Source organism: Poecilia latipinna, unplaced genomic scaffold (assembly GCF_001443285.1).
Source record: "Poecilia latipinna isolate Pla-1442-1.1 unplaced genomic scaffold, P_latipinna-1.0 Scaffold813, whole genome shotgun sequence".
Taxonomy (NCBI): Eukaryota; Metazoa; Chordata; class Actinopteri; order Cyprinodontiformes; family Poeciliidae; genus Poecilia; species Poecilia latipinna.
In genome coordinates, this window is record NW_015113429.1 from 111952 (window position 1) to 131992 (window position 20041).

General features: G+C 42.2%; 1 protein-coding gene and 1 long non-coding RNA gene across 6 annotated transcripts in view; both read left to right on the forward strand.

The window, feature by feature from the left end:
* Positions 1–19488, forward strand: part of sbf1 (SET binding factor 1) — a 56838-nt gene extending 37350 nt beyond the window's left edge. For 4 of the 5 annotated variants that reach the window (XM_015047178.1, XM_015047179.1, XM_015047181.1 and 1 more), the window contains 32 exons: positions 2041–2118; positions 2548–2661; positions 2750–2878; positions 3510–3608; positions 3726–3933; positions 4176–4288; positions 4486–4635; positions 4832–4900; positions 5120–5281; positions 5394–5659; positions 5795–5967; positions 6050–6123; positions 9671–9863; positions 9946–10073; positions 10167–10342; positions 11455–11591; positions 11701–11908; positions 12282–12478; positions 13158–13295; positions 13375–13470; positions 13639–13713; positions 14183–14355; positions 15596–15772; positions 15860–15961; positions 16053–16238; positions 16919–17045; positions 17125–17255; positions 17427–17771; positions 17900–18105; positions 18687–18774; positions 18867–18998; positions 19219–19488. In XM_015047178.1, coding sequence (XP_014902664.1) covers positions 2041–2118; positions 2548–2661; positions 2750–2878; positions 3510–3608; positions 3726–3933; positions 4176–4288; positions 4486–4635; positions 4832–4900; positions 5120–5281; positions 5394–5659; positions 5795–5967; positions 6050–6123; positions 9671–9863; positions 9946–10073; positions 10167–10342; positions 11455–11591; positions 11701–11908; positions 12282–12478; positions 13158–13295; positions 13375–13470; positions 13639–13713; positions 14183–14355; positions 15596–15772; positions 15860–15961; positions 16053–16238; positions 16919–17045; positions 17125–17255; positions 17427–17771; positions 17900–18105; positions 18687–18774; positions 18867–18998; positions 19219–19317 — 4749 coding nt within the window. In that variant the 3' untranslated portion in view covers positions 19318–19488. The remainder of the gene's footprint in view (positions 1–2040; positions 2119–2547; positions 2662–2749; positions 2879–3509; positions 3609–3725; positions 3934–4175; positions 4289–4485; positions 4636–4831; positions 4901–5119; positions 5282–5393; positions 5660–5794; positions 5968–6049; positions 6124–9670; positions 9864–9945; positions 10074–10166; positions 10343–11454; positions 11592–11700; positions 11909–12281; positions 12479–13157; positions 13296–13374; positions 13471–13638; positions 13714–14182; positions 14356–15595; positions 15773–15859; positions 15962–16052; positions 16239–16918; positions 17046–17124; positions 17256–17426; positions 17772–17899; positions 18106–18686; positions 18775–18866; positions 18999–19218) is intronic. The other variant, XM_015047180.1, reaches the window with a different exon arrangement.
* LOC106956377 (uncharacterized) lies at positions 6130–9159 on the forward strand. Its single transcript, XR_001426761.1, has 2 exons — positions 6130–8349; positions 8658–9159. It is a non-coding gene; the product is annotated as an uncharacterized LOC106956377 (long non-coding RNA).
* Positions 19489–20041: the final 553 nt, after the last annotated feature.

Genomic DNA, 20041 nt, shown 5'->3' on the forward strand with positions numbered 1-20041 from the left:
TAAAATACCCTCAACTTGGCCGGGAATGGAGTCTGGAATTTATCTCCTTTTCTCTGAGGAACTGCTTCAGCGTATTCACACAGCCATTTTAACATAATCATGGTCTATTACTCCAAATACTGCCAGCATGAAGCCTTTCGTTTGCCAAGCTCGTTTTAATACTGCATCCTTGACTTCAAATGTGGTGAACTTGACTGTTATTAAACGTGGTGGGGGGCATCAGATGAAGGTTTAGTCCCAGTGAACGGTGAGCTCTCTCAGTAACCAGGTCAAATGATGTCAGAATGTCCAATTTGTCTATGAAGATTTTCATAGACAGTCTTTTCTATGAAGGCTGAGAGAGAGGAAGAGCGGTCCTCAGCCTTCTGCAGAGAATGGAGTTCAAATGTGGTGTTCACCCATCTCAGTCTGTTTCAGTTTCGCTTCACATTGTTCTTTACTTCATTGTGCTGAATGTATTTATCTGCTTTCAAAATATGGTTTTCTGCTTTGTCCAATCTTCCATTTGTTTTCTAGTTTCTCTTTAACTTCTAAAACCACTTCTATTCTCACGACGTGATTCTCTGAGTTGCTGGAAAATAGTTTGTAGATCAGTCGTCGTCGGCCACCACAGATGCTTCTGAATCCCAGAGACTAGCTGTTCATTTTATGAAGGGATATTCATTCCTTCATGTTTTGTAATTTGTTGTCGTACAGCAGAGCGTTTTTAGATTTAGGCTTAGGCATTTTAACTCACTCTGTAGTGTATTTTACATCCTGCAACTGCATAGAGGAAGGACATTTTTAGAATATTTATCTGGGAACCATTCAGTGAAGCTGTTGCCATCTTGCTTGCCCACCCAGAAGTCCATAATTTTCCTTTTTACAGGTTTTCTGATTACATTCAGTGATATGTTCAAAGTTTTACAGAACACAAGGCATGTGACTCAAGACCATAATAGGAAAATTAGCATTAAGTGTCGGTTTTTCCACTTAATGACCAACAGTCAACTGGATCTACATCAGAGGTAATTCATCCCAGCAAGTCGATTTTAAATAATAAACTGACTGCAGCACAAGCTGAACTGAAGACACAGGGGTTTCTCATTGTCTGAAGCAGAAAAGCAGCACAACAGTCTCGGGGTTTTAAGCCAGAAAGAAGGACAACAAGAAGTTGTGTGGAGCCCTGAGTTTCTACTTGGACTCATTTTAAGGCATAATATGTCAGGCATCTGGGAGATGGCCTGGGTCACTGGGCCTAAGTGAAATGAAATGTGCTGTTTCAGGGTTTCTGTGTAATCACATTGACCTATGTCACTAATTGAGGAAATATTTCCCGGTTCCCTTCCACAACAAACAAAAAAGAACAAATCCTTCTGAAATAAGCGGAAATTCATAAAGGTTTATTGGCATTCAACATTGTTTATTCAATTTTATCACAACTGAGACTTTGCTTTGGATTGTGGAGATGAATATTTCATAAAATGCTGAATATTACAATAACACAGACATTCCTACCCACATGATGCCATGATATATTAGACAATTATTTTGAACAAAATCACTTTTCATAAAGTGAATTGCCATTTCAATAAGTTGCAAAGGCAACAACAGACCTGCCTGTATTTAAGCACAGAAAATCCAGCTGATATCCAGAGGAGAGGTCGACTAATAATTGGTAACATTTTACATTTTCTAAGTATGGCAACTGGTGTTGATGATTCAGTCTTCACTGATTTTGAACAGGCACATATTTGGGCAGCACAACACCACTGTTGTTTGTCTGTTTGAACTTCTGCTTCACTCTCAACTATGTTACAACTATGGGTTTTTCTCCAGCTCCATCCATCTTCCTATTCTCGTCCCTATTGACAAAAAACAGCATGATGTTGCTGCCATCACATTTTACAGTGGGGGTCTTTGGAGGGAGACTCTGTTTTTAGTTGTTTTGGAAGTGCCTTTTAAAATGGGTCCTTCACATGCAACATGAAACAAGAAAGCAAGGTGGAAGGGGAGATGTGGTTGTGCATCATTTTTGACAGGTTTGTAAAATTGTTGCAGGTTTTGGACCCAGAGTTGGAATTTTCAGATCAGGCGTTTCCCCCACAGTCCATGCATCCTTCTGCACTAAAGATCCAGGTAGGAAAATGTGAATACAGATCTTTATACACACTCCACACTCCACGAAAGAGCACTTGGACTGACTTTAAATCTGCTTTAAAAGCCTCTGAAAATCAAATTTTAAATAATTAAAAATTCTTTTAATTTTAAAATCATGAACACCATGCACTGCCACTTCATACTCATTTAGAGTGTTGATTCATGCTAAGTCAGTGATTCCTTTCAAATGTTTGGGACTTTTAACCATTTAGAACAATAAACTGATCTGTTTTGTACCTGGAATCTAATTAGAATGTGTGTAACTTTAAATTTGTCTGTATGGGATTGGATTGAATGGACCGTTACCCTGCTACTATATATTTCTGAACACACATTGTTTAATTGTTTTGTAACATGGCTTAAGAGCGTCCTATAGATAAACTGAGCTGAACTGTGGGTGTGTTTCAGGATAAGGAAATCCGAGCCGTCTTCCTCTGGCTCTTTGCTCGACTTTTCCAAGGTTATCGCTGGTGTTTACATATCATCCGAATTCACCCAGAACCTGTAATCCGCTTCCATAAGGTATAGAAATGTGTTGTTGTGATGAGGGGGGAGGCCTTTGCTTTTAGTTGTAAAAAAACAAAAGTGTCTCTTCCTTTTACTGGGACAGGCGGCCTTCCTGGGTCAGAGATCCCTGACAGAGGATGACTTCCTGATGAAGGTGTTGGACGGGATGGCATTCGCAGGCTTTGTATCAGAGAGGGGCCCACCGTACAGAGCCACCGACCTGTTTGATGATGTGAGTCTTGAGTTTGATGATATGTGCACAAATATGAAGATTGTTAGCTAAATTAAGACTCTTGCTGATATTCTTTTCTTAAAAACTAAGTGTTGTGAAGTTTACATCAGTAGTTAAATACAAAAAAGAGAAGAGATTCATTACAGTAACAATGCTATTATGAAGCATTTTGATTCATTTCAATAAACATGGCAAATTTTAGTTTCTCTGATAACTAGAATATTATGTTTTTTTAAGCTGAATTACTGCACTGAACAAGTTTTCTGATGAATTTATAATTTACATGCATGTAAATATGAGTTGCATGTATTAATTAACTTTGTCATTAAAATGTGCTGAGGGTGCGGCGGCGGCACAGGGTTAAAGCCATGTATGGAGGCTTTAGCCTTTGATGCGGCTGTCACGGGTTTCAGTCCTGACCCCATGACCTTGGTCGCAGGTCTTCCCTCTCTCTCAACCCACTTTCCTGTCTGAGAGCTGTTAATAGAGGCCACTGGAGCCAACAAAATCTTAAAAACAGTGTTTCTACTGCATTCTTAGCCGTTCTATTCACGGGGTTTTATTATTTTGCTTTGTTGGTCATATAGCTTTCATATCATGCAGATGTTTAAATCTTCTTTTTTTTCCACAGCTTGTTGCCAATCAGGTGGAGCGAATACGACAAGAGGAAGCCTGCCCACACAAAGTCATGAATCACATCAAAGAGCTGGCAGAGCAACTTTTTAAAAATGTATGATTTCCAATATTTCAGGGCATTCACATTCCATTCATCCAGGAACTGTGCCATCTTCTGCTTTGTTCAGTTAGGGTTAGAGTTAGCCCTCACCTTTACTTGACGTCCTTCCAGGAGAACCCCTACCCCGCAGTCGCAATGCACAAAGTCCAGAGGCCATCAGAAACCAGCCAGAGTACGGATCAGAGTCGGACACCGTTTCCTGTTCTGGATGATGTTGCAGTGCAGCTCTTCATCGATCACGCTGTTGCCAAGCTCAACAATTCACCGCCTGTTGTAAAAGCAGAGCTCAAGAGCATGGTGCCATCTGGGCCTCCACTGGGTGAGCACAACCTCTATTCCTTAAGATTAAAACACAAAGAGGAATCTGATGGTAACGCACAAACTGAAGTCACCCATGAGGATTTGTAGATGTGTATTTCACAATGGGAATATAAGCTTTGTGTTAAAAATGTAAAAATACAGATGTGTATTTATCTTTATGCAACTCAGACTAAGCGTTTTATTTTTAGCAATAGAGACAGTTTGTCATGATGTTGATGAAAAACTGCTACTTCCTCTCAGGAGACATTGTTGACAGGAACGGTAATGTGATGGCTAACAGCGCTCGCAGGCTGGAGGTGGTCAGGAACTGCATCACTTATATATTTGACAACAAGATGCTGGAGGCCAAGAAGGTGAGTGAGACTCATGATGTCTGCAAGATGGAGCTACAGCGTTTCTAAACTCCAAACTTAGGGAACGAAAATAGGAATGAATTCCTTTTTTTTCCCTAAATGATATGATGCTAAATGGAACCTTACCTTAAATGGCCATGTCACAGCAGATCATGTGTGTGTGAAGTGCATTCTGACCGTCTCTTTCCATGGTCCAGCTGATGCCGGCTGTGCTGCGGGCATTAAAGGGTCGCACAGCACGGGTCTGTCTGACCCAGGAGCTAAATCAACATGTTCTTCAGAACCGAGCTGTGCTGGACGACCAGCAGTTTGACTACATTGTTCGCATGATGAACTGCACTTTACAGGTGAGCCTGCACATGTGCAACACACCTCAGAACATCAGCGCTAATGCTCCATCTGTTAATGTCGCATGAAGTTTTCGCTGTCTTTTAGTGCCTCTGTCTCTAATGTTCATATAAAACCAACTAGGTTTTGAAATGTCTGTCATAACTTTTGTATTCATATTAAACAACAAATTAAGTTCTTTATCTTGCAATGCAGGACTGTTCCCATATGGATGAACATGGTATTGCAGCCGCTCTGCTTCCTCTTGTCACGGCCTTCTGCAGAGTAAGTTTCAAACTAGCATTAAGAAAGTCACTTCATTATATGTATTCAAGTCTTAAATCCATAAAGCTCTAAGAAAGCAGTGAGATACTGTAGGTTTTCCTTTCTTCACTCAGTGGGAGGAACTTTAGATGAGAAACACTCAGAATGTGACTTCTCTGTCGCTTAATCTGGGTTAAAGTTTCTTGGCTTCTTCTCAAAAATCTGTTTTTTACTGGACAGAAACTGGGTGCAGGCATCACTCAGTTTGCCTACAGCTGTGTACAAGAACACATGGTGTGGACTACCATGCAGTTTTGGGAGGCCATGTTCTACAGTGACGTTCAGAACCACATCAAAGCTCTGTACATGGAGACAGATGATGGAGACCAGCAGAGCAACTCAGTGAGCACTTACGTTCCACCCTCCATATGACTGAGAGCATCCAGCACTGGTCAAATGTGGCTTCTGGTCACCAGCTCATCTGTTTCTCTCATATTTGTTGATCCATCACCAGGACCAACAGGAAGGGTCAGGCAGCAGAAGGGAAATCAGCGCCTTGGAACTCGCGGCTGAGCAAAACCGTCTGTGGCCGACCCTCAGCAAAGAGATGCAGACAGAACGCGTGCAGAAGGAGGAGAGCACGGTGTTCAGCCAGGCCATCCATTACGCCAACAGGATGAGCTACCTCCTGCTGCCACTGGACACCAGCAAGAACCGGCTGCTAAGGAGTTCTGGCCTCGGAGACGTGGAGAGCGTCAGCAACAGCTATGTCACCAACAGGTAACCAGAGGGAGGCACATCCTCATCTCAGCCACCAGGGGTCAGAGAGTAACGATGCGTTTTGCTCTTCAAGACTTGGTGGTTTGTAGGTTAGAATGTAACAGAAGTTTAAATCGGGTTCATCTTGTCTTGCAGTATTGCAGGCAGCATGGCAGAGAGCTACGACACAGAGAGTGGCTTTGAAGATGCAGAGAGCTCGGACGTGGCCAATTCAGTGGTGCGCTTTATCAACCGCTTTGTAGATAAAGTGTGTAATGAGAGCGGAGTGACGAACGAGCACCTGAAAGCGCTCCACACTATGATACCAGGTACGGTCCCACACTCACTGATCTCTGATTGAGCAGTTTACAAGCATTGTATGGAGCTTCACTGGTATAAATGTGTTTGCAGATATTGTTCAGATGCACATCGAGACACTGGACGCAGTCCACAGGGAGAGTAAGAGACTGCCTCCGATCCAAAAGGTAACCAATTCCTGTTTTTACCTTCCACTGGAAAAAGGTCATGCAGAGCCCCATCCAGCCCCGCCCACCCCCCTCTCCACCAATCCCTTCAGCTCAGGCTCACAGTGTCACGGCAGGTACGTCTGTCCACCCAGACAGAACGGCGTGATTCTCAGCATGCCGCAGTGGTGCTTGCTGGGTGATGGTTCCCTCCCACCCTGCTGTTTGATCTCTGTAGAGGCCGGAGAAGCTCAGTCTAGCTGTTGTAGCTTCTCCAGGACCTCCAGAGCCGAGTGCCTTCACGCTGAAGGGTGCATGCATGCAGTGTGCTGGAGATGGATATGGGCTACGCCGAGCTTGAGCTGACTGTTTTTTTTTTTTTAATCATTCCTGTAGATATGTTATAGGAAAATGGCATCATGTGAGCATTGTCTCGCCTTAGTTTTCAGAGTAAATCAGTCAGTAGCCCCTACAGTGCCCTGCATGTTTTGGATGAGTCTCTGCTTCAGCAAAACTGATTGAAATGAATAAAGTACCTCAGCAAGTCATCAAGTTCTGAAGTGACCTGGTAATGACCCACTGGTTTGACTGGAGTCATGTTACAACCACAGACTTTAACAGAAAGTCATTTTGAGTGGTAGACAAACACTAAGTAGTGCATGCAGTGGGAATTTTCATTGTTTTGAAAATCTTTTGCAAATATAAATCTAAAGGTGTGCTCACTAGAAACTAGAGGCTTAGTTTGTACTCATTGTTCTTTGCAAAATAGCTCATTACAGTCATGGATGGATTCAGAGCAGGACTTTGTTTGAAGAGTTCATTCTAATATAGAAAAAGGCTTTGATTTTATCTAGTAACTCTGTGCCCTTAGTGCCACTTTCCTGCAGCTTTTGGACGCTTTCCTGCTCCAACACACCTGAACCAAACACTGAATTACCACCTCGGTACATCAGCAAATTTTGCAAATGCAAAAGTAACCTATTCATTTGATTCTGTGGATTCTAATCATGCATTACTCTCCTTTGTACTTCCAACATTTCAACAGTTTGTCAGCTACTCTTTCAGATAAAACAAGACATTGGATACTTTTCCAAAGCAAGACCTCCTCTGGAAAAAGCTGATCACAATATCATTTTTCTCTGCTCAGCATATAAACTCCTAGTTCGTAGGCATCCTGTAAAGAAAGGCTAGAAGATGGTCGCAGGAAGCTGAAGAGGCGACAGAATGAAATGCTCTGTGCCAGCCACATTAACAGTAACTTCCATGACTGAGTGTGTTACTGTTAGGTTTTATTTGCAAAAGAAATTGAACTGTTTGTTGTTCTCATTCCACGTATATGCGCTACTTTGGGTCGGTATACCAGATAAACACCCAGTAAATACATTGTATGATTGTAATTTGACAAAAAGGACGAACATCATAGTTCTGATTGTGCCATCAGTTCAGTCAAATAGAATTTCTTTTTTTTTTTTTTTTTGTGGTGTTTCTTTGGAATCTCTCCCAAACAGAGATGAATGGTGAAGTGGTTAAAAGGACAAAGCCAACTTCACACTTTTCACGGTCTGCCTTTGGAATACCTCAGCAGTCTCGTAATCAGCCCTGAGTTCAAAATGAAGCTGCTGACAAAATACCAGACGATTGACAAATATAAAAAACATAATGCTGGTCTTTGGTTTATATAGTTTTTTGTGTATAAAATCTCATTTACAAGGACTTCTCCAGATGACATCTGGTTGGTGTTTGTTCTGCAGTCAGAATTTAACTTTAACATTACCCAGATTGCAAGCAATGGTAATTCAACTTTGAATTATGGTAAAAAAAAGGTTGATTTTTGGTTATTGTCAACGGTGGAACAACCATCAAACAATTATCCTATTCTAGCCACGTAACCAATGTTGAAGAATTGTCACTGAGTCAATGTTGTTTTGTGATTGAATTCTAATGATTCAAATGCCAACATCTGATCAATGTTAAATCAATGTAATGACGTTTATGACGTTTTAAACTGTTAAGGACAGTGGGTTGTGATTCCTTTCTGTACATTTTCTTACTTGTCTGTAAATATTACTGACTGTTTGTGCGTAATGTGTTGACAAAAACATCTACAAGTCACTTCAAGCAGTGGAGTGGTCCACCCCCTCCAACTCACCTTTTTACATGAGTGGTATGGCCCAACTACACGACCCTTTGCTGCTGGCTTGTTTGCAACCTGCTTCTGAATTGAATTCTACTCTGAGCACTTTTGCAGTAAGTTTGGCGACATTACTTTTATCTTAACTTTGTTTATTGAAAAATAACTGCATTGTTTTGTGCCTATGCTGCAGCTTGAGAAGTAAAGGTGTGATTATATATGTCGACTAACTTTAAGATACATTTTCATGAATATTCATTGGCATATTAGTTTAGTTGTGAGTGTACAAGTGGAACTATACAGTTTCTGTGTGTGTTCTCAGATGCAGTACACTGTTTAATATTTCACTGTGTTTCAAAACTTTTCAAATGTTTATCATCTTTCTAACCGGCACCTTCCTCACTCTTGTTTTGGTGTTTTTCAGCTGCTGCTCGGTAGTTTGGCCCAAAGCTGACTGACAAGGACTATAGCGAAACTGTCAAGAAGTGGCTTTGTTACGCAACAGAGAGGGAGGAAGGCATCAAGAAACCAGTGTGATGCCAACCAAAGTCAAACTTGGGTTACCCCAACACATAATGTTTCCCTGGTTCATACAGCACAAGGCTTAACCTCATGGACGCTGTTCTTCTATGGACAATAGACTGTTGTTCAAAAAGGAATCAAATATTTTTACAGATCTATACGTGTTTTCTTAATAAAATGAAATATTAATGCCATCTTGTTATTTTTAAGCTTGTGTACACACATTTTTGGAAATATGTTAATGTAAGATAATTTTGAATGACATAATACTTATTGTCTGTCAACAACATTGTGTATTTAACACCTGTGAAAAAACTTGTAATGGTATGTGATGATGTAGACCTATCAGACCAAAAAATATACAAGACTCAATATTGATTCCTTAACTTTGATTCGATGTAAAACTAAAATGTGCATGTAGATGATTGTTGAAACAACATTGATATAGTGTCAGTTATTAATGTTGATTCGACATGTCAGTCACCGACCACTTTTAATATCATTTCAGTGTCATTCTTCAACATGGATTCAGTGTTGCTGCTTAACTATATTTCAACATTGATTCACTCGTATTTTGCTCTCTGGGTAATCAGTGCAGGTCGCATGGTTTCAAAGCATGGGAGTGATGTTTTTAGTGCGTGAAGGCCTAAAGTATTGGCACAGTTTAAAGTTACTACTTGCAGTCAAACATTCAGTCTTGTCAGCAGTTTAACTTTAAAGCACAAACACAAAGTTATCTTTTCTGTTAGTTTTTCTAAATTATTTTCACAAACCTGAAAAGGTGCTAAATAAAGGACTGTTCTACGGGGAAAAAAAGCTACATGCAAGTCTGCTTTACTTTTCTTCATTTTCTTGTTTTTCGACTTCAAATGATTTATGGCTTCTTCTTGGTTTTTGTTTTGTTTTCATCTGCAGCCCAAGTTGCTAAGGCCAACGCTGCTACCCGGTGAGGAGCTGGTGATGGATGGCATGCGGGTCCACCTCATCCCTGATGGCCGCGAAGAGGCCACAGGGCAGATGGGAGGGCCACCTCTTCTTCCTGCAGAGGGCGCCATCTTTCTTACAACTTACCGGCTTATCTTCAAGGGCACACCAAGTGATGCATTAGGTGAGGAAGAAAAGATCATCTGAGGCGTGCTGGATTTTTGGTTCATTATTCTGATGAACCAAACTGGTGTCTTTTCCTTCAGTGGGTGAACAGATAGTGACTCGCTCCTTCCCCATCGCCTCTCTGACCAAGGAGAAGAGGATCTCTGTCACTCTAACCATGGACCAATTTGTCCAGGAGGGGCTTCAGCTCCGATCCTGCACCTTCCAGGTACTTACCTCTCATAATCAGCCATCCTCTGTTAGACCTTCGCTTGTAACCCACAGGTGATCAAATGTCCTTCTCTTTCTGTCTTACCTGCAGCTAATGAAAATTGCTTTTGATGAAGAGGTTGCATCAGACCTGGCTGAGAGTTTCAGGAAGCACTTACATAAGCTGCGCTTTCCTCAGCATGTCCAGGGCACCTTTGCCTTCACAGTTGGTCAAAGTGGCAAGCTGGTGTTGGAGCCCAAAACCAAGGATAAGAACCAGTCATTAAGGTAAGAGACAAAAAGACTTTTATTCAAATAAATCAAAGAATAGCTCAGTTTTCACTCCTTTAGCTTGACTTTATCCATTGGCCCAATCACACCAAGTCTCACTAACTGGGAAGGAGTGTTGTTATAGGTTTGCTTTGTAGCTTACCATTTCATTATTTCATCAAGTACTCAGAACTCGGAAAGCAGACGAGTCATTGGATTGGTTGTTTGTTGGGCCAAGTACAGGAAGGATTTACTTTGAGGCTTGTTTGTGACCCAGAAACATAAGGAGGTTAAACTGGATATTTGTGAATCATGGTTTTCTGTTTATGCATTAGTGACACAGAGATGAAGCACATAAAGCTGTTGCTTCCAGAACTAATAGTTGCTACTGAGAACATAAGATGATTTAGAAAACCGGTTAATTCTAAAGATCAGCTCAGTGGAGATTTATATTTAACTGATTAACAATACATTTTATGTAGATAGCCTCCAGCCAAACCTCCAGATTAGTACAACATATGAATGTTGCAAAATGGCTGCCTTTGTGATGTCCTTAATTTTAGGTGATCGGTTGATGCTTACATGTAGAGGTGATTTTATCCACCAATCTTTTCTACCATTGCAAAAATCTGAAAAACAGGTCTCATTTTAAAATGTGAACAAATTTAAGACTAAAGGAAGTGTTTCTTTTGTTGTTTAGTTTATTCAATTTATAGCAACTCACTCTACCTCATGTGCAGTTAAAACAAGTTTTTGTAGTTTTGGTAAGTGAGGCTTTTGAAAGATCAGTGATCAACCAGAAAACTCCTAATTGCGACTTAAGTGGATGAAAATAAACTAAAATATATTCCTATGAAAAAAAACTAAAATGAACACATGATCATGATCCAAAGACTGCCGCTGCTTTGCGAGTCACTCAAGTCTCTGAACCATTTTGGTTTCTTAATGTAATTTCAGCATGAGTTATTTAGAAAGTAAAAAAAATAAATAAAAATACAATATGTCCCTCAGTTTTTTTTGTTTTTTTTCCTAAGTGGCGGTGTGGCTACTGACTTCAAAACCCCAAAAATAAGTTACTCAGAGTGATCCACATTGATACAAATCTTTGAGAATGTCCTTATCCTCTTCAGGACACTTTCCAAAAACCTGGTGAAGAATGCAAAGAGGACCATTAGTCGTCAGTATGTGGGCAGGAAGAAGGAGGTTCCAGCCACCTGGGAGAACAGGAGCAGCTTCCAGTCCGAGCTGGATGAAGATGAAATCTCAGGTATTACAAGGAAAAAGGCCGATCAGTTTTTTAACGATTTGTTTTTCATCATTTAACAAATTAAATGAATTGTGGGTCTAAAGTTTAAATCAATCAATTTTCTCCACAGTTTCAGAGGAAGTGGATCAGAGCGCCCTGACTCTGTCCTCTACCATCCGCTCTTCAGACAGACAGACTATGAGCAACGTTGTGGAGCGCGCCTGTTGCCGTGACTACCAGCGCCTCGGTCTGGGCACGCTGAGCAACAGCCTGACGCGATCTAAGAATGAGCCGTTCAGGATTTCTACAGCTAATCGCATGTACACAGTCTGCAGGAGGTACAGCAGCAGTAGTCAGTCTACAGATGTAGAAGGCCTTTCTAAACTATTTACACCCTTTGAGCATTTCCACATGGCATATATATTTGGTGTATTTTGTGGGGATTTTAAGTGAAAACAAGGTAATGAAATAATGTGAATAAAAGGAAATGACAAATAGTTTTCAACATTTTTCTCAAACCCCAGTTTCTGAAAACTGAATCCTTTTCTGTCCATTTTACATTGATGCACCATGTTGGTCTGTGACATGAAATCCCAATAAAATCCTTCAAAACTATTGTTTGTACCAAGACAAAATGGAACAAATTTTCAGAGTGCGTAGAAAAGACAGACAGACAGACAAATAAAAATGGCTCCACCTCTTGTGTTCCAGCTACCCCGGCCTGCTGATCATCCCTCAGAACATTCCGGACTCCACCATTAATAGGATCTGCCGCTGCTACAGACAGAATCGCTTCCCTGTCGTGTGCTGGAGACACTCACGCACCAAGGCCGTCCTGCTGCGCTCTGCAGGCCTTCATGGCAAGGGAGTCGTCAGCTTCTTCAAGTCTCCCAATGCGCCGACTGCAGGTACAACATTATGTCAAGATGACTGTCTGGGCACATTCCTAACAGTCATTTCAGTTCTTTCATTAAAAGAAGGGAGGTAGATATCTTTTCTTGATATCTTGAAGAAAAGAGAGACGTTCAGTTGCCTTCTGTTGCAGTTCTGTCATGTCCTGGATGCCTGCAGCCTATTGTGTAGCTCTTATTGGTCGTCTTTGTGCACACCATGTTCATATTTATATTTTAGTAATGTTTAGACTTTATAGGAAGAGACAGTTGGGCTTCAAAGAAGCCACATATAGCTTATTATCTGAGCTGAATGCTGAATTAGTGAGGCTTACTTAATCAGATATAAAACATCCACTTTGTCAACTTTGCGCAGATACAGTCCTGTGAAAAAATATTTGCACCATTTCAAGTTTATTCTGGCTGCATTTTGATCACACAATGTTTCAGGTCATCAAACATTATTATTATCAATCTAAAGTCTTCTGAGCAAATATAAATGGCAGATGTTTTTCACTAAGGAAAAAATAGTTAAGTAAATGATCATTTCAAAACTTTATTTCATATTTAGTTAGGTTATCTTTGTCTGATAATAAAATATTGGTGAAGTGCAGCAAACAATAAAGGGAAAAGCTCCTTTTAACACCTCAGTTATTGATGAGCCTAACATTTTGTTTCTGTTTTTCATCTCAACTAGTGCCGTCTCAAGCAGACTCCACCAGCCTGGAGCAGGAGAAATACCTCCAAGCCATCATCAGCTCCATGCCCTCCTACAGTGAGAGTACCGGCAGAAACACCCTGAGTGGCTTCACATCCACACACATGAACACATCTGGTCAGTGCACACACTCTGAAAGCACATGTTGCTGTTAGAGGACCCTTGTCCGCAGGCTGACAGCTTTTGCTGTCCACAGAGTCATCCGATAAGCTCAGGCAGCCGAAGATTGGAGACCTGATGAAGCAGGTTCTGGGCAACAAGGAGGACATCCCTGGAACCTTCAGCAGAGGAGGTGAGCTGCTAGTCTGTCCTCATAGTGAAATGAGGACTGATCAGGGTTGATGGTGTGTCAGTGAACACACTCCTTTTACATCATGTGTGAAATCAGTGCAAACCAGTGAACCATCCTCCGTTGTTTAACGCTGTTGGTTAACAAGCCGTCTCTGTCATTTGACCTCAGCACTTGGTCAAAAGGCGAAAGTCATCTCCCTCTCTCAGCCCAAAGTCTCTGGCAAAGCTAGGAACTCTCCTAGAGGTACAGTAGGCCACGCCCCCTCACTCTTCCTGCACTCCTCTCTAACCAATCAGATATCTAACAGTAGCTTCAGTGTGGTGTCCTTCTGGGAAAAGCAGTGTCTCTGCACAGACTAAGGGGTTTGTTGTTACTGCTTGTGTGTGTTGTGTGCATGCTGCTGCCGCTGCAGCTGGACTCTGACGTCCTGTTTGTTTCTGTTTGATTCTTCCCTCCGCTGATTAATCATCATGATGCAGATGTAGCGAAGTGAGCTGGGCAGTTTTTACTCATCGCTGCCTTGCTTCAGATCTTGGCTGGTAGCAGCTGAATGTGACAGCAGTCAGACGCCGTCACATTGAAGGATCATTCCAGCTCTTTCAGTAAAACAGAATGATCCTTTACAATGGTCTTCAACATGAAGTGTTGATTAAAGGTTCACATCATGATGTCTTGGAAGACTTGACTTTGTGTGTATGTGTGTCCCCTGCAGGTAAATGGGGCAGCATCCGGGGCAGTGGCCGTCTAAGTGCCTACAACCCAGACATTGGGACACGTTTGGCTGGCAAGGAATCTCCACAGCCCAATGGAGGGCCAAATGATCCGCTGTTCCTGCGCCAGCAGAAAGCCTACCTCTACATTATCGGGGACAAGGCCCAACTCAAGGTGAGAAGAAACGCTAAAGAATGTCACTAGTCATACTGCATGATCACAATAACAGGACTCCACAAAAGAACTAGAAGATAGTATGTCTTAGTCTTCAGTTAGCTGCTGTTTTAGACAAAGTATTTGTCCAAAATTGATTTAGACAAATTAAATTAATTGATATTGATTTGACAAAAAATGTGGTTGTTAAATCAATAATCTGCAGTGTTTAACTTGTACACGGATGTCTTGTCAGAACAGTTGAAACTCTGTAAAACTATTTGTAGGATCGGTGATACTACGCTGATGATCTGTTCTCTCACCCAGCAGAGCTGACTATCAGCAGTTATTGAATGTTTGCTCTGATTATGATCAGCAGTATAATGCTAAGAAAACTGTTATGCTAATATGCAGAACTAAAGCTTTGTTTTTCTGAACAAAAGTTAGTTGTTGCTGGTTCTGGTTCAGTTTGTTTGGGCACCAAGTTGGGCAGAAGGAACAAATGGGCATCAAATGAAAAAAATCAGTGTCATGTTAAACAGGTCAGAGTTGTAGAGTTAAAACAAAACAGAACATTGAAGAATTTCACCGTATAACATGCACACAAAACATTTCCCCCAACTGAGCGTTGTAATTTGATCAGGGACAAAGCTCCTTGCTGGGTTCTGTCTCTGAAGACTGCTGCTTTGGAAGCTGAGAATTTCTGGAGGAGACATCATGAGGGTCCAATCAGCCAATCAGAAGTGGATTTGGGAAATTATGAGCAATGGAGCTAGACAGACTTTAAGACCATACTTATAGTAGGTTTTCTTGGCTCAGTCAGAGACCCATAACGTTTATAAAGTTCCTCAGGATAAAGCTTTTAAACATTCTACACATTTCATTGTTTTATTCATAAAGCCAATTTCCATTAAAGATTTAATATATTAACCACTCTTTAAAATTAACTAATTACATAATAAAAACTTTTTGAATTTCTAAATTAGCTAAATAAGTTCATTCACATGAGAGCTACTTTATTAAGTGACAAAGGCATTTGGAAAAGATTTCCTTTCTGAGTATAAAACTTCAGGGTCATAAAAACATTCATGTGAATGACAGATGTTGCTCCAGATACTTTGGGAAAATCTGTTCTTTTGGTAAAAGCTATCATGTGGTCTGTTTTGGCACTCTATCAAACTCATATGTGGTGATTGGTGCAAAAAAAAAAAAAAAGGGTATTCATTAAATGTAAGTGAAGAGAATGACATGTTGTCATCAGGGAGGAAAGCAGGACTCGTTCCAGCAGTGGGAGGTGATCCCCATCGAGGTGTGTGACGTGCGGCAGGTGAAGAACAGTTTCAAGAAGCTGATGAAAGCCTGTGTGCCGAGCTCCCAAACTACGGAGCCAAACATGAGCTTCCTGCGCCTCCTAGAGGACTCGGAGTGGATGACTCTGGTCAGTATTTATTGGTTTTACAGCTTTCCTTAAGTGTAGATGCTCAGCCATGACAGGACTCTGACCTGAAATTGGCCGTGTTTCCAGTTGCACAGAGTGCTGCAGGTGTCCGTTTTGGTGGTGGAGCTTCTGGACACCGGCTCCTCGGTCATGGTCAGCCTGGAGGACGGCTGGGACGTTACAACACAGGTTGGACCACGACAAAGATATGTAGCTCAACACAAAATCTGCTTTTATTTGTTACTTTTTTAATCCAGGAGTTTGAACTGTGTTTTTGTAGGTGGTGTCCCTGGTGCAGCTGCTGTCTGACCCATACTATAGAACATTTGATGGTTTCCGACTGCTGGTAGAGAAGGAGTGGCTGTCGTTTGGCCACAGGTTCAGCCACCGGGGTGCGCAGACGCTGGGCAGCCAGAGCAGTGGCTTCACCCCCGTCTTTCTGCAGTTCCTCGACTGTGTACACCAGGTGGGGTCAACATCTCTATCCCAGGTCAGACTGTGCAGGGTTGCATCTCAGGCTACTCAAGCAAACAACTCAATGTGATGGATGAGGACCTCGGCATTTTTAGACATTGAGCTGAACATGAGCTCCTGTGTTTTCCCAAGTGTTGAAGAAAAAAAGGTGCTCAATAAAGACCAGACCAAAACCAGGATGAAATGCTTTGGTGTGCTGAAACAAATGTTTGCAAACCTTAACGAACTCAAAGTTGTGAAAATAGTCTGACATCTTTAGACTTGACACTGTATTTGTCCTGTCTGAGACCTCTGCTGTCTTACCTCTGACCTGGATTCAAACAGATAAAACCCTCTGTGCAGAAATGTCAGCAGTCCTCAAGTTCCCTTCCTTGTTCTCTACATATGTAAAGCACTTTGAATTGCCTTGTTGTTGAAAATGTGCTATATAAATAAAATTACCTTACCTTTACCTTACATATGGTGTATGTATGGCCATCTGTGTTCCTGTGGAGTTGGGCTACAGAAAGATGTTGCTTCCTGCTCTTAAGCCTGTAGTCACACATTTCTAGAGCAAAACACTGAGTTTAACCAAGATGAAAATGTCTGTTTGAATGAACTGAACAGCATAAAAACTGCTTCTTTGTTTAAAGAACTGTGTTGTCATCCTAACAACCCTTCTGCATCCTTCAGATCCACCTTCAGTTCCCCATGGAGTTTGAGTTCAGCCAATACTACCTGAAGTTCCTGGCCTACCATTACATGTCCAACCGCTTCCGCACCTTCCTGCTGGACTCGGACTATGACCGCATTGAGCTGGGTGAGCCACAGCCGCAGTAGATCTGCTCATGTTTGTCTGACTGTGCGGTTGTGTGACGCTGATCACTGTGTGGATGTAGGAGTGTTGTACGAGGAGAAAAGCGACAGGAGAAATCCTCAGGTGTGCAAGTCTGTGTGGGACTACGTCGACAGACTCAACAAGAAAGCCCCCGTCTTCTACAACTACATGTACTCTCCAGAGGATGAGGAGGTGAGGGCAGCTTCCGTCTATCTTGTAGTGACAATTGCACTTGTTACTGAGGTTGAATGAAATCTAGACTCAGAATATTAAAGGAACATGACTCAGGAACATTCCGGGATCGTTGCGGGAATCGGAGTTCTTAAATCATTAAGACGAGGCTGATGTGGAAATATGTTACAGGTCCTGCGGCCGTACACGTTCATTTCCAACCTGAAGGTGTGGGACTTCTACTTGGAGGAAACTCTGTCTGATGGACCCCCGTATGACTGGGAGCTGAGGAGCCGGCAGGAGAGCCTGGCAGAGGAGACGGCAGAGAAAGCTGACACCGGTGCTCCAAAGTCTCAGCGGCACATTGTGTGGCCATGTTACGACAACCTAAGCAAAGTGATACCTGACGCCATCACTAAACTGCTGCAAGATCTGCAGGACCTGGAGGCTGAGCTCGGCCACACATCGGAGAAGTGGAAGGACACGTGGGACAAAATCAAGACCACACAGAGGACCGAGACCAAACTGGAAAGCAAAGTGAGATAAGAGTTTCATTTCCCACCCACATACTAATACTGTTACCTAGTAACTAATGCTGTTACCTAGTAACAGTATTAGAACTGATTTTAAATGTGATTCTGAATATTATCTCTCTCTCTTAACAGCCGTCATTCTCCAGTTCTCTGTTGATGTCCTCCAACCTAAGCCACCAGCGGCGATCCCAGGGCGTCTGCCTGCAGGACAGCAGAGTTGGATCTTCCATCAAGCTGGGTCTGGACTGTGAAGCTAGCGCCACGTCCACGCCTGTCGCGGGTCGGCCGAGTACCAGCACGCTCTACAGCCAGTTCCAGAGCACGGAGAGTGAGAACAGGTCTGTTCCCCGGAGGGCGGCCGTCTGTGAGGGGAAGCTCAGATCCTCCATCATTAGCATCCATGTTTACTTCTACAAACTGAGCACGCTCACTGCATGTGACATTATTGCAGTTCACAAGGGAAATTGCACACAAGTCATATATTTGGAAATGTGAACAACTGCCAAAAAGTCAGAACTGAGGATTAAGACCTGCAGTGTGAATATAGAGACAGAAACAAACATCAAAACCTGCTAAATACAGATGCATCCAAATTTGAATGTCATGAAAAAGCTAATTAATTTCAGTAATTAAGTTTAAAAAGTAAAATGCTGTTATGGTAGGTTAGAAAAGGTCATTAGGAAGCTGACTTTTCAGTGTTTTATTAGCTGTGAACCACAATCCTCAAAATGAACATAAATAAATATGACATGAATAATATAATGTTTACACCTTGTAAAATATTTTTTTTGAGTTTCAATTCTATGCTGATTTATTGAGCTTCACCTATAAACAGGTTAAATGATGATGAAGTTTTAACTGCTGATCATCCCACACCTCAACAGAACTGCTCTCATTTTTAACATTTCTTCCCCATCAGGAGTTTTGAAGGCATTTTGTACAAAAGAGGAGCATTGCTGAAACCATGGAAACCTAGGTGGTTTGTGCTGGATAAGACGAAACATCAGGTGAAATTTATCACACAGCCCCACCAACCCAAACTAAAGAATACCGTTCTGATTGTGACCTCCTCCTGTCACTAACATGGCTCCTTTTCCAGCTGCGATACTACGACAGCAGGCAGGACAAAGACTGTAAAGGTGTGATCGAGCTGTCAGACGTGGAGTCGGTCACAGTGGGAACACCTGCCATGGGAGCGCCGAAAAACGTGGAGGAGAAAGCCTTCTTTGATGTGAGTTTGCAAACATTTCTGTCCTTCAAATACAGAAACACTCATTATGGTGCAGAAACAAAATAGATCAACACAAGAAAGGACAGGCAGGAAGGAAAGTCAGTAAAATACGTTCCAGTTTCCAATGTATAAGAGTGCAAAGGGTGTGAATACTTTCATAAGGCAAAAAGTATTCCGTGTATTTCAGTGGTTCTAACTGTCCTGTCTCTCCCACTCTCAGCTGAAGACGGCCAAGCGCATGTATAACTTGTGTGCCCAGGAGAGTTCAAATGCCCAGCTGTGGATGGACAGTATCCAGAGCTGCCTGTCAGACGCCTAGAGGGGAGGAGCCCATGCTACCAGGAAACACTGGGGGGCGCTGCTGTGCCTGATGGAGCCTCTGCTGGCCAACCTCAGCAGAACAAAGAGGGAAAGGGGCCTTTCACCACTGTTCACTAGTGTTGAACTAATAATCTAATGTCACATGTTGCAGTGTTTCTACTATAAAAAAGAAAAAGTCCCAGAAAAATCAACTCCCCAAGTGTCTGAACACTGTGTGTTATATGCACAAAATCAACAGGCGTCTTTGGGAGGTATCCTGCAGCTTGGACCAGCATCACCATCCTTCCAGACCCTCCTCCTGTAAACCAACACATGCTCCTTCAGTCCAAACCCCACTCACACTTTAAGGAGGAATGACGGAGGAACTGGAGGCAGCCAAGCTGCACAATGAACTCATTAGACTGCCCAGACTAGAATCTCAAGGACTAACTGCTGGGTTGATGGACCAAACCTGCCCTGAGGAGCGCACAGTCCTCATAAAGCTCTGCTCTCACTGCCTCACGCAGCCCGCTGATGCTATGTTTTGGCAAGCATGTTGCTATGGAGACAGAGGAGCAGGAGAACTCTGTAATGGTTCGTGAAGGATTTGTTTTTCTTTTGGAGTTTTTTTTTTCTTTTTTTTTTTAGGAATCAGAAGTTTGTATCAGAATGAGAAAACTTTGGTTATGGCCACCTGTTCTCCACAGGAGGAGACATCTTGTGAAAGCCATGATCCAGTTGTG